Here is a 14,329-nt window from a genome sequence, read left to right on the forward strand (position 1 = left end):
GAAGGTCTGATTCTGACCACCTTGGCAGGAACACATCGAAATACTGGCCAAACCAGGCTTGCGGCTCGATTCCCAAGCACTTGGAGAAAGGAGGACAGCGAGGAACGGCTTGAAGCCTGTGGTCCTGTTTTCCAGTTGCACTCAAGAATGAAGACTACTGTAAACTGTAGCTGTTCTTTGCCTTCCTGGCCAATAAAGGTTTTATAAGCCCCTTTGGTCCCCTTATTCTGAGCTGTTTCCCAGCCCTGCCAGTCACTCAAGCAGCGCTCAGCCTCACGCTTCTCTTCGTGCTCTGCTGCATTCACAGGGCTGTGCTTTTTATTTGTCACAAAGCAGCAAGCAAAGCTGCTGGGAATCCAAGCGAGAGCCAGGCTGTCTCAAAGGTCAAGGGGGCTAGTGGGACCTTCTCATTCTCTGCCCTCAACAGGCGGATCTGAGGGTGACAACCGCAAGAGGCAGCTAAACACTTTTGCCTGCAACTCGCCTGCCCCTTCGCAAGCTGCCCAGATCACTCTGGCAGAAATCCACCCAGCAGCCCATTGGCAGCCGCTCCTTTGCGGCTAAACGGCCAGACACAAGGTGACCACACACCGACAAGCTCTTGCCTGGGATCCAGTTGACCCCAGGCTGGAGGGCCATGAGTGATCGTCAAGAGATGAGGCGGCAGGGCCAGGTGACAATCTGAGGAGATCAAGGTGGTGTGCTATGAGCAGCCACTTCGGAGAACCAAGGCAAGGGAGCATGGGATATCTAGAGACCTTGCACCATCACAGCAGGCGGGCCACCATGACAACTTCCACAGACTACCTTTTAGTGCCATGCGAATGCAAGAGGAGCCCTGCTGGACCAAGCCATTGGTCTGGGCCAGAGTTCTGCCTGGTGCCCCTGGAAGCTACAAACACAGCACAACACGGGCGAGGCTCCCCTGTGTTGCAAGGCAAACTCTCCCTTGCCCAGTAAGTCCACCTGGTCCCTGGGTGGAGCTTTCCACGTGCAAAGAGCTTTCCAGCCTTCTCTGTCCACTCCCTTAATACTGCTGCAAGCAAGACCACTTGGCCTTTGGGACCACTCCTTCAAGGCTGCACATGGAAGGCGGTTCACAGGACACTTCTCCAGCATATGCCACCTCGACAGTTTCGATTAGTTGTGCTGGAGGGTTTGCTAAAACTGCAGACTGGGGGGGGGGGGAACCAAGGGAAAGCGCTTGAACAAAATAAACCTACCCAAGCTCGTGCTTTGTAACATCATAAACTAGCAAGCACTGCACAACTGAAGAAAGTAAGAGGGACCCGACTTCCATCTCCTTCCTACAGAAGCACAAACAACACTTAGTTCTCTGGCATAGACCTGACATCTCCTACTGCCTCTTCTCGAGTCCCCAGCAGCAGCCCCCTGCCCACATCTCTACTTATTCCCCACAGAGCTCCCCTGGTGTTGCCACCAGGGACCCCTTCCACACTGACTGCTGTAAACTCCACTCCTGATGTCCTGGTGTGTTTTTCTAGAGAAAACTTGAGAGGCAGCTCCACCACCCCCTTCTCTCATTAGCTGAACACAAAGTCTCTTGAGCTCCGCACCATCTTCCCCAAACAGATCGACCACGTTCAGGTTGAAAAAATCTGCCCTGACTCCCAGTGAGAAAGGCAGACTATAAACAACAAACAAACAAATAAAACTAGTATCTTTTAGTAATCTGGATCCGCGGTTCTCAAGCCTGCTGTGACAAGCTTCTGAATTGGCTGTACTTTTGGAGAACACCCCGGCAAAGTAACCCCACGTTACCTCCCCCCCCTCTACTTACCCCACAGAGGTCTCTGATTAGTTGACAACGAACAAGTTTACATTTTTATGTTTTCCATTTTTACATGAATAGCCTAATGTTCATCAGCTTTCCCTTTCCCCGACAGGCTAGCATGGCCCCCTGGGAGTTGCTACCGAGGGCCAAGGGACCCACAAGAACAGTATGTCAAGTAGTAAAGAGCCCAGTAGCACCTTTAAGACTAACCAACTTTATTGTAGCATAAGCTTTCGAGAACCACAGCTCTGTGGTTCTCAAAAGCTGACGATGCATCTGATGAAGAGAGCTGTGGTTCTCGGAAGCTTGTGCCTATATAAAGTTGGTTAGTCTTAAAGGTGCCACTGGACTCTTTACTATTTTGCAATTACAGACTAACTCCTCTGGAAGTAGGTCAAGTGGCACAGAAGGCTCTGGGGAAAGAATAGGCACACGGCAGGGAACACCCTCTCCCCCTCTAACATGGCGGACCTCAGATATATGGTTTTGAAATGTACTTGGCTTGTACAAGGGGGTGGGAAGCTCATTCTTGCCCCTCTTCTTGCATGCTGCCCACCCCCATGGCCCACAGTTCTGGAAGGCTCATCAATACTGAACACTAGAGCTTTCGGGGACTGCAGGCAGCAACCGACAAGTGCTGCTTATGGGATCTTCTCCATTCAGCGCAGCAGCGGATCAAACCAGACAAAATCATGTTTTTCAGTCCCGAGTTCTGAATTTCAACCATCTGGCATGACTGGGACCCAACCCCCTTTTAAGCACGCATGATTTCCAGCCCTTACCTGGCGGTGGGGGGTGAGGAGGGGGCATTTGGTGGTGCATCATGGGATACGGAGGCGGTTGCTGGGGAGGCATCAGGCCCGGGTGTCCAGGCGTCCCCAGGGGGTTCATGCCCGGGCCACTGGAATGCTGGTGAGACTGCTGAGCGTTCTGACTGTGCTGCTGCTCCAGCTGCTGGCGAGCTCGCAATTCCGCGTATTTCAGCTGCTCCATGTGAAAGTTCTGGCGCTCCGTCAGCAGCTGCTGCCTCTGCTGCTCCAGCTAAGGAAAAAGGAAGAGCACGCACTCACGCACCGTAACACATGAAAACCAAGCCATAAACGTCCCCGTGCCTTCCTGCTCTGCAAAATGTCTCGATCAGTTAAGACAGACCTAGAATTGTGAGCTCCTGGGTCAGGGACAGATTCACTCTTCTTGATGTTCCACATAAACGGCAGAACAGGAGAGGGTGGCCCCAAGGGCAGGCCCCCAAGTGCCCAGGACATTCCCAGCTGGGCCCCGGCACAGACTGTGAGCCCCAGGCCACTGGACCCCACCATTCAGCCTTAGCTGGGCACAGGACTCCTTCGTTTTCACCCTGCTTGCTTCATGTGTGCACAGCACAGCCAAAGTTTCGACACGGGGAGCTGCTCCTCCACACATGCGAGCTGAGACACAGGCCAATGTGCGTAAGCACTGAAGGTCTGAGCAGGCCTAACCCCTTCGAAGGGGTTCTAGAGCCCCTCTGCTTCTGACTGCTTCTTCACCGCCCAGAGCCCCTGGGGATGGGCGGTATAGAAATTGAATAAATAATAATAATAATAATAGCTGCAATAGCGTGGGGGGGATTTAACTGCCCCCTTCTGCTTTGCTGAACTCAAAACTGGACCCCTGCTTTCAAAAAACCACAACAGTTATTGACTGGGGAGGGAGCAGTTAACACGCCACGTGGCAGGCTCTTTCCATCTCTCTCAACACCTTCCGTCTTCCAGCCAGACCTACTAGAACAAACTGAAGGCCAATCTAGGTCAGTATTCCATAATCAACAGGCCACCCAGCTGCCTCTGAGAACCACGGCTCACCTGCAACACCCCCATTCCGTATCTGGAGCTCCTGTTTAGCCATCAGGACTAGTAGTAGCTACTGCTAGACCTTGGACTGGATTAATCCCCCTTCCAAAGGGTCCGAGTGAGCAGCCACCACCACATTCAGAGGCACAAATTAATTCCTTACATGAATTCGGCGTTGTGTGAAGCACTCACGCTCATTAGCCTGTTCTGAATCAACCACCCATCACCTGTGCTGAGTGACCCAGTTGTACTATGAAGGAGAAAATTCTCTGCCTTTCTCCACATGCATAATTGTGTATAAACCTCTCCTCCTCAGTTGTCTTCCCCCCTTAACTTAAACAAGCCTGGGAGCGCTTCAGCCTGTCTGCTTCAAGCCCTCGTCCATTTGGGGTAACCTTTCCTGCACCTCCTGCTGCTTTAAGGCATCCCTTTTGAGACAGGCAGCTAGAATAAACAGCGCTGCTTCCATTATCCGTTTGGGTACCAAAGCCCTCCTCTCTGAGCTTAGCAGCTGGACCTCGGAATTCCAGCCCATCGCAGCAGAGCTCCCAGCGTGACGGTTTGCAGGGGGCTGCATTCCATGCTCTCTCGGCAGCACCACCCCTGCCCCATTTTTAAGAACAAAATCAAACGTGTTCCATCATCTCTGGCCTTAGCCGCCAAAGACATGCCTGTTCTGAGACCTCGTATAAGGATGGACACCACAACCTCCACACAGCGCTTCTGGGGGTCCTTTTGGAGCCCAGACTCCGTGTGTTTGATGAGAAGATGCTGCACAAATTCTCCTGGGGAAAACAGCAGCAGCAGGCCAGGGCTAGGCAAACACCCTGCAGCACCCCCTCCCCCCCAAAAAAGGATCAGGGCTCCAGTGGGTGGCCAGGAGACCACGGCGAGCCCAGTGGTTCACGGTCAATGGGCAGATCGTCGGACAGAGTGACCCCTGCGGGGCCTGCTCTCAAGTGGCCTTCAGGGTGCAAGAACCAGGCAACCTAAGTGGAAGCTGGGCATTCTCTCCTGCACAGATCCAAGGAGACCCAAATTCTGCAATCAGACATGCTAAGCGAGTTATGCACATTTTATACACATCGGCCTGGCTTACGCTGATTATTGCAACCTCTGAGTTTTCAGAGCATTTGGATTTCTGTTGCTGAAAGGCAGTAAAGGGAAGGAAGGCCCGCAGGCGAGAGATCAAGTCTCACAGAACAGCGGAAAGACAATAACCAGATACTCCCCACGTATCCTTCAGTTTTTCTGTGCAGCTTAAGAAAAACAAAGCAGGGAGAGAAAAGACTCTGGGGGTGTCGTGTTTTGCACAAAAGCGAGATCAGAGTCCAGTGGCACCTCAGAGACCAACAAGAGGGCAGCTCTGGCGCTCAGAAGCTGAAAATCTCTGGTTGGTTTCTCAGCTGCCGCTGGACTCAAATCCTGCTGTTCTACAGCAGACCAACATGGCCACCCGCCTGAAATTATATTTTGCACAGGACAGTGAATGGGGTGGGCTCACGGCTCAGTGGATGAATGTTTGCTTTGCATGCAGAAGGTCCCTGGTTCAGTCCCTGGCAGCCTCTCCAGATCAAGGAAGACCAGCAGGAGGTGAAGAGTGGGCCCACAAGCCGGGACCCCGAAGAGCTGCTTTCTGGTCACAGCAGGCAACACTGGCCGTGACTTGGTGTAAGGCAGTTTCACGCGCTCACAAACACCCTGACATGCGCCCTAACGCGAACGCTCTCCTGAAGTGACGACCAACAAAATCCCTGTGCCCCGCAGGTGCTGGGGGTCAACCTCCACAAGATCTGCACTCAGGACTAACAGGGCAGCCCAACACACGGCTTGGTTGTATGGCTGGACAAGGGCTAGATAAAGCACCGGGGACTTGTCAAAATGACACACCCCATCTCAAACCCAGCCTTCCGAGGTCACTGTCCGCTGCATTCTGGATCAACAAGCGTTCTATTTTGGCAGCCTTTGCTTGAGCACAGTGAGGGCCGGCAGCACCGGAACGGCTTCTGTTCACAAGCTCAGCACAACCTGAAGCTCCTATTCTGCTGCTCCCCTCCCCAGCACTAAAGAAGCGGCTACCCCGACGATGCTCTGAAGGGTTCCGGCTGCGACAAAGGACAAAAGCCATATTTTTCAGCGGTCAGGAGCTTTCTGGAGCGACATGGGTAATGGTTTTGTTTTAAGGGAAATGGTCCAATGCCTAAAAAGCAGGGTGAAACAGGCCATCTGCAGCACGGCTAAGGAAATTCAGGGAGAACCTGCCCCTTAGCAACAGCCCTTCCTTCTCCGCCAATCAGCAACAGGGAATGCCTGCAAATTGGGGGGGGGGAGTGCAGGCAGGCCCAGCAGGATTGCCGAGGAGGAGAAGCTGCGGCTGTCGCCATGCCATGCGGCTGGGACACACAGCCAGCCTGTCTCACACTCTGCCTGGCTAACGCCAGCCAGCGGGAAAACCCAAATCACATCCAACTGGCTCACTTGGGGGAGGGGGAGAAAGCGTTACTGCTCAGCTCCTTTGGGCACCGCTTGGCCCTTCTAAGCGAAAGCAGAAACCAGGGGGAAGCCCCCAACTCTCCCTCCTCTCTCAACCCCACAGCGAGGGGGCTCTGAGCGATCCAGAAGGCTGCTGCAGAACAAACTGGCAGGATGAGTTTACGTGGGGGGGGGGGAGAGCGGGCTGTCATGGGAGTTCTCCCTCCTGAGCCCAATTCAGGAGCGCAGGCAACCACTGTGAGGGAAAGCCCGTTCAACAACCAAGCAAGAGAGCTCGTGGAACAATCGCAGAAAGGGGCTCGATGCCAACAGCCTCAAAATGGATGCACCTCTCTCCAAAGGGACCCCTGGAGCAGAAGACTCCGGCACCTCTCCTCGGCCAGGAGTCCCGTGGGGCCGAGGAGAAATGTTTGTGCGGGAGGCGGCCCCTAAAGCATGGCCTGGAGCAGCAGGGGGCTCCACAGTGACCTTTTGCTGCATCTGTCTGCCCTCCTGGGGGAGCAAGCACAGCCCCATCGAAAGCTCCCCCTCCAGACGCTTGCCTTCTTTCGAAATCGTGGCCAGGCACTCAGTTGGCTCTGGCTGTTGAGGGCTGGGGCTGCACTGCTAGACGGACAGTGTGACACTTAAACACAGAGTTGCTGTTTGCGGATATTCCCAGGGAGTTCAGAACCTATGTTAAAAAGGAACTGGACCATGGGGAAGCCAAACAGTAAAATCCCTTCAGAGACAACTGTAGTAGTAACCTGCATCCAAAATACCCACACGAGAATACAACTTTGCCGTGTGTCAAGCAGAGAAGAGAAAAGATAAACATACACGCAGGACTGGTTTAAGAAACCATCAATGCACATGCAAAGACATGCTTAAAATTAACCGCATCTTATCCAGGAGAGGCTGCACTAATGCGTGCAATATAACGGCAGGAAGTTCTGTCTCACGACCACAAAGACTCCAAGCAGAGGTAGCGACAGGCTGGCTGTACACATGGAACAGCTCACCAGCACTTGTATTGGAAGAAAAGCCGAACATTTAGACATTGATGAGCAGCCCAAACGTAGAGCCCGTGTAACCCCTGTGAGGTAATTGGTTTAGCCCAGCAGGGTGGAGTCAGTAGCTAGAGCCAGGCTGCTGAGGAGGAGGCTGGTTGCTGGGGGGCTTAATAATAATTTATATGCTCTTATCACCTTGAAGAAGGTAATCAAATGTTGTATGTGATCAATATCCTGGGTAAGGTGATGGAGCGGGTGGTAGCAGAGCAGCTGCAGGTCTTCCTGAATGATTCCTCATCCCTAGATCCCTTCCAGTCTGGCTTCCGTCCGGGACATGGGACGGAGACATTACTGGTCGCCCTGATGGACCATCTCCGTAGACAGCTGGATCAAGGCGGGTCGGTGCTGCTGATATTGTTAGACCTATCAGCAGCATTCGACACGGTCGATCATGACCTGTTGATTCGCCGTCTTGCCAATGTGGGGATTCGAGGGACGGCCTTGCAGTGGTTCATCTCTTTTCTCCACAGTCGGGGACAGAGGGTGTCACTAGGGGAGAAGTTCTCATCCTGCCACCCATTGGTGTGTAGTGTCCCTCAAGGGGCAATTCCCTCTTGCTATTTAATGTATATATGCGCCCCCTCGCCCAGCTGGTATGGAGTTTCAGACTTGGGTGCCATCAATATGCAGATGACACCCAACTGTATCTGATGATGGACGGCCAGCCCGACTCTGCCCCAGATGTCCTGGAACGTGCCTTCGGAGCTGTGACTGGAGGGCTGAAGCAGAGCCAGCCGAGACTGAATCCCTTGAAGACGGAGGTCCTGCATGTGGGCCTAGGGTCCATGGGTGCGGGACTCCGACTCCCTGCTCTCGACGGAGCGCCACTTATGCCGGTGTCGAGAGTGAGGAGCCTGGGGGTGGTCCTGGATACTTCGCTGTCTATGGAGGCACAGATCACAGTGGTTGTTCGATCCTCATTTTTCTAAGACAGGCTCAACAACTTGTCCCTTACTTGTCAAGCCATGACCTTACGACAGTGATCCAGGCAATGGTCACCTCCAGATTAGACTACTGTAACTCGCTCTACGCAGGGCTTCCCTTGAGCTTGATCCAGAAACTGCAGCTGGTTCAGAATGCAGCTGCACGAGTGGTTGCCAGAGCGCCAATCATGGCAAATATAACACCCATCCTCCGTCAGCTGAACTGGTTACCAGTTGAGTACCGGGTCCGGTTCAAGGTTCTGGTGTTGACCTATAAAGCCCTATGCGGACTGGGCCCAGCATACCTTTGGGACTGCCTTTCCCCATATGTTCCCTGGAGGTCGCTTCGATCAGCTAACAAACAGCTGATGGTCCCTGGCCCCAGGGAGGTCCGCCTGGCCTCTACCAGAACCAGGGCCTTTTCGGTCCTGGCTCCAACCTGGTGGAACTCTCTGTCTGAGGAAACTAGGGCCCGGTGGGATTTGTTATCTTTCTGCCAGGCCTGCAAGACGGAGATGCCAGGCATTTGGTGGGGGCTGGGCTGTCCTCTCGCTGGCCATACCACTGAAGACTGTCCACCACCCATGCAGGAGCTCGTAAGTGTGGCACAGGGCATGGTGCAAGAGCCAAGCCCTGCGCCTAAAATGCTGTATTTTAATATCGATATCTGCCAATTGAGAAATTTTTATTGTATGGAATTGTGTTTTAATGTTTATTTATTATGTTTTTACTGTTCTTAGACTGTATGTTGCAAATTGTGTGTTGTCACACTGCCCTGAGCCCGTCTGACGGGGAGGGCGGTCTAGAAGTGCAATAAATAAATAAATATGACTTAAAGTGGTGAATGTGTATTGTGTTTAGTTGGTGTTACTGGGATTGTATTATTTTTGCGGGCTGTAATTCCCCAACAATTACAGCCCTGGGCTACAGTTGCTTCAAATTAGTGAAAAAGGACTCGCCACTTTGTGGACTGTTGAGCTGTTTTACCTTTTCGAAGACACTGCTGATTTAAAGTTTTCTGTATGGTTGCACTTATGAGTTAGTTTAAAAAATAGCTGTATTTTATTAATTGTTTCAAAAGTTTTAAAAAGAAAAAAATCTTTCTTAACTTAAATCTGTGTGAAAGTTTCCTTCCTAAGCCCCACAGAACCCACGAAAAGAGAAGCCACGCCCACAAAGGCCGATGATGCCCACGTGGAGAGAGACACTGCCGGGCTCTCCCGGGCTTCCCGGGCCAGGTGGAGCAGGGCGAGCATTTAGACGAAGGAAGCTTCCAGTTCTCACCGCCTCTTTTTCTCGGTCCATGATTGTTTCCAGCTCCTCGAAATGGCGGAGTTTGATCTCTAGTTTCTTCATTTGAGTTTCCACCAGGAGGGCAACCAAGGACTTGATCTTCCTCTCCTCGACTGCTGCCAGATGCTGCGGAAAACACAGACATTTTACTTACAAACAGTCAAGACAGGCGTAACCTTTGAAGTGCAAACAAAATGCAAGGCGGCCTTGATTTTTTCATGTGTGCCAAGCATTTCTCTCGTCTCTCCCCGCTCCCGCCCCAGCCTCTTAACCCTGACAACTGTAACCTCCTTGGCTTTCTAGACTCTTATCCAGTAAATCTGATTTTGCTCTGAAGTCCTTTGAAAACATGAAGCGGCCACTGTGTGTGGTGCAAGGACTCAGGCACAACAGCAAGCTCATGGTCATTTATTTATGCTGCTACGGTATCTGCATGGACAGCCGCTTCAGCCAAAGACTTCAGAGCGCCTACGCTAGTGGCCTAGAGCACTGATCCATCAGCAACTGGATAAGTGAATCTGCAAAAACAGAACTAGTTCAAGATGAAGCTTATTATGACTATTTACAACAGGAATGAAGATAAGATTTCCACTAATGTAATAACTTGGTTTATTCAACTGCTTCTGCAAATGGAACCACTCATATTAGCAGACTTGCAAGACAGTTCAAGACAGTTCTGATTATTGGGACCTCGGAAAACCTCCTTCACGCTCTGATCGGACATAACTGGGGTGATAGAAAACACAACGTGCCACAGGCACCAGGTACGGCTTGCCAAAGGTCAGATTGTATGCCAGGTTTCTTTGGTGCCCTTTTGTTCTAATTTGCCACATGCAGGCCCAAACGGCAAGAACTCACTCCCTCTTCTAGGAATTCATGAACACCTTAGTCATTATGGAAGTCAAAACGACCACATTAGCTAGAACCCTCCTATCTTTACCTGGGGGGGGGGGGAAGGGGGCTTTAGGTGGTATGGAAGGCTCTCCTCTTCCCCAAGACTGCATTTCATCATGCAGGAGGGAAAGCATAATAGCTGCAATATTTCGCTGAGTATTTTCTTTTCCTGTTTCAGGGACTTTATAAAGTGTGGGCACGGCCAGAGACACAAGCCCTATGCTACTGGATCAGCCAGCCAATGACTGCAGGAAAAGGACAAACGTAGTGCTATTTTCTGTGGCTGATTTTCCACTCCTTCCTGCTATCCACGATGATTTTTTCTGTTTTTAAAGATTCATTACACTGCCATGCTGCGAAGTCATCACCACGTGACACGAGAGAAGGGCAGGATACAAAGCAACTGATCAGAAGGGAAAACCAAGAAGCTAGCAGCAGGAACAGACAGCCAGCCAGCCGTGGTATTGGAAGCTGCCCACTCGGAAGGGTGCGGCAGCAGCAACAGTTCCACTGATGCCCCAAAGCCAGTCTCAGTGAAGCTGGAAGGGACAGCACAACGTATCCTCCAGAAGGGGCAGGCCATCGGCTCCCTGGAGGGTTTTAAAAAGTCCTCCCAGACCAGGAGGAGGGCAGTGCAAAGCAGGGAGCGAATGGGAAAGAAGCGGCCCCAGAGCACCTTCAGAAAAGCATCTGTCTTCTTAAGGGGAGACCAGGGGAAGGTGAAGAGCTGGGAAATCATAAAGGACCCCCTGGGCAGGCTACAGAGAGGCTTGCTACCCCATGGCTCATCAAACAGGACCCCCCCCCTTTTATGAAGGAATACGGCAGGGGATGGGCTGTCAGGCACTCCATGACTGAGGGCAAGAACAAGGAAGCTAGCAATGCCTTAAGTCTCCCATGCGGCATGTGGCTGGATCCTTGGGCACTCAGCAGGGAGATCACAGCAGCATTGCTGAACCTGTAAGCTCTGAGGTCAGCACAAGCAGAAAGGGGGTGGCTGTGGCACGCTGACGTTTAGAGAAAGACATCTCTGAACTGCCTTCAAAACCATTTGAGAGGAAAGGGAGGACAGGGCTTGAGGAGAAGAGCCATTTGTGGCCAGCAGCGAATCAGGAAAACGGAGTGAAAATTCCTCCAGTCTAGTACACCCTGCACCAGATTTTGCTAGCAACCACTGTGATTCAACTAGTATGCAAAAACCACCTCTTAAGATAATGTGAATGGGCTTCTAAGGAAGGAATACTTGGCTTAATGCCTGAGATTTAACCATCAGAAGAAACAGCACGTCACTTTCTGAAAGAAGCTGACAAATTTTCTGGAAGGGGGTCTCTCAGTGCTCCTTTCAGTAAGCCTACAATGGCCGCCTTAAGCCATTCACAAGAAAACAACATTTCATTTAATGATGACACTTGTACAGCCGAAGCCAAGGAGCACAAGCAGAGCATTTTAAGGCCCTGGAATGGGAAACAAGACCGGGGGCTTTGAAACAAGGGGGCCATTCGACAGGCATTCCCCCCACCCCCCCGAGCAGCACCGGAAATCAGACGCGGTGGAAACGGGCACACGCCGAACCTTGGCTTTGGTAGCAGCTGAAGCCAGAGCGGCAGCTGCGGCCGTTGCGACGTTCCCTTCGGAGGTTCCGTGCTCCCCTCTCTTCTTCCCAGCGTCGCTTTCCTTGTCTTTGCACAGATCAAGGTTCTCCTTGTTCTCTTCTCCTTCCCTTTCATCTAAACAAAATGATCCTAGTTAGCCTCGTACTTCCCGCCCCCCAGTTACCATCACGGTCACCATGACACCAACCTCAGTATTTGGGTGGTACTTAACTTCTAGCATAAAAGATAGTTAGAAATTTTAAAAAACCTACTTTCACCACCGCTTCCTTATGTTAACTGTTTATTCTCTTGCAATAAACTTGTTAGAACAGCTAACAAAACGAACACCTTGTGAGCTGCTCTGCCTTGACCTTAAAATGGAACATAGGGCCCTGCAGCTGTTCAAAATACTCCCTATTAATTGAGAAAATAAAAAGACTTGATTTCCTAATGCCCATCCTTCCAGAGGCATTTCTGCACGCCAACTCACAGGGCACCTTTGTTCACTGCACTCTCACTTCCTGTCCTTGTGGATTCATCACTTGACTGTAGCTTTCTTACGAATGGTAACAGCAAGGGATTTTCCAGCAAGGAATCTGCTATTTCACTTTCTTCTCATTTCTCTACCGCATTGCTAAAACCTACCAAATCCAATGGGTTGCCTCTTACCACTCCGCTCAGCTAAGTGTGGTGCCTCCCTCCATACTTAGCTGAGTGGAGTGAAAAGTGCAACCCATCATACATACAAAATTTATTATTCAAATATCCAACAGACAAAATTATTCTAAAGCACAGAAAAATATACAAGTATCGTGTGAAGAAATGCCCTCCACTCTGGAATCTACCCTGATCATTCTATTCACTGGGACTATGTGCTACATGCACTCCAGAGGCTGCAGCACTGGCAGAAGACGGACAGCAGGAAAACTATGAATGGTTCTCTCATTATCACAGGTAACTGATTTCCTTTACAGAGGCGGGGTCAGGGGGAGTCCAGTGGCACCTGGCGTGGGCTTTCGAGGACCACGGTTCTCTATGTCAGATGCATCTGGCGGGGAGGACTGTGCTTATCGAGGGCTTGTGCTGCAGTGGAATTGGTTGGTCTTGGAGGTGCTGCTGGACTCTTTTTGATTTTGCTACTACAGACTAGCACGGCAAACTCCTTTGAACCTTTACACAAGCAAACTGATCCCCACACCAAAAGGAGCTGCCTGCATCTCCATATCAAAGGAGTTGTTTACATCCCCCCTCTCCTCCTTCCCCCCTTCTCCTCCTCTATATTTGGCCAGTTTCCTTCTGCCCTCCATGCATCTGACGAAGAGAGCTGTGGTTCTCGAAAGCTTATGCTACAATAAAATTGGTTAGTCTTAAAGGTGCTACTGGACTCTTTTTGATTTAGCAGGAAAACTATAGCTGTTCTCTCTCCCCCAAGCTCCAAGCACTCCAGGGCTTAGTTATGCAAATGGCTCTGGCCAAAGTAAGAACAAAAGGTTTACCACCTCATGCCCTTGCTGGAATGTCACATCCCTAAAAGGGACAGAGATTGGGTCAGCCAGAAGGCTAGATAGTAATTTTTTTCCTCTTGGGGTAAAGAGATTACTGACACTGGAGCGGGGATGGACTCTGAAAAGGGAGATTATAAATTCTCAGGAAACAAGGAAGAAGCTCTCATATTTTTCATCTTTTGGCCAAGGAGGCACAAACCATAAAGGGACTAAACCTTTATAAAGGGAATTCGTTTTAACCATGCGTCAAGAGAAAATCCCAGCTCCAAGAACTAAAGCAATGATGAACTTTTAAATGCTGCAACTTCTAGAATTACTAGCCTATCTTAATTAACCCTGTTTAGGATAAGTACAGGGTGTAGGGTGAATGTACTTTGTGTTTTCACCTTTTCTTTGCACCCATGCTCAGCCTGATGCTTCAACAGACCATGTGTACCCTTTTAATTAAACTTTCTCCTATTTAGAATGCTGGACACCTGATTTCTAAGCACACCATGCCTATTTGACCTTGCTATCCAAAGAGCAGTAAAGGGGAGGGGTGGCAGGTAAGCTCACCATCCCTTGAGCACAATGGTTCAAAATTGCAAAGGTATGACTGATTGCTTCCCTGCTAGCTAGTACAAGCGAAATGGAAGATGCAGCCACTATAGAAGGCTAAATGGACAAACCTGTCTAGTAGTAGACGCTTTCAGAGCTGTTGTTGACCGTTACTCCTGGGGTGGTGGTGGAGAGAGTTTGGTACCCCAGGAGTAATGGGGAGGGGCAGCAGTGCTGGGCAGAGACCTGGGATGGCCATGTGCCTTTTCCAAGCTCCCAGGACCAGAGGAAACAGTGTTTGCAAGTTTGTTCCTTCACATATCTAAATAACAGAAAACTGTAACAGATCCAGAGGATTTAGCTGTGTTAGTCTGTAGTTGCAAAATAGTAAAAAGTCCAGTAGCACTTTTAAGACT

General features: G+C 50.8%; 1 protein-coding gene across 1 annotated transcript in view; it reads right to left on the bottom strand.

Moving 5' to 3' along the window:
- The window catches only part of SMARCC1 (SWI/SNF related, matrix associated, actin dependent regulator of chromatin subfamily c member 1), a 98,967-nt gene that overhangs the window by 12,665 nt on the left and 71,973 nt on the right, over positions 1–14,329 (bottom strand). Inside the window, exons 24-26 of the mRNA XM_054991283.1 lie at positions 11,852–12,006; positions 9,377–9,511; positions 2,578–2,836 (exon numbers count right to left, since the gene is read on the bottom strand). Of these exons, the coding sequence (XP_054847258.1) occupies positions 2,578–2,836; positions 9,377–9,511; positions 11,852–12,006 (549 nt within the window). The remainder of the gene's footprint in view (positions 1–2,577; positions 2,837–9,376; positions 9,512–11,851; positions 12,007–14,329) is intronic.

The sequence above is a fragment of the Eublepharis macularius genome, chromosome 11, assembly GCF_028583425.1.
Source record: "Eublepharis macularius isolate TG4126 chromosome 11, MPM_Emac_v1.0, whole genome shotgun sequence".
NCBI classification, from domain to species: Eukaryota; Metazoa; Chordata; class Lepidosauria; order Squamata; family Eublepharidae; genus Eublepharis; species Eublepharis macularius.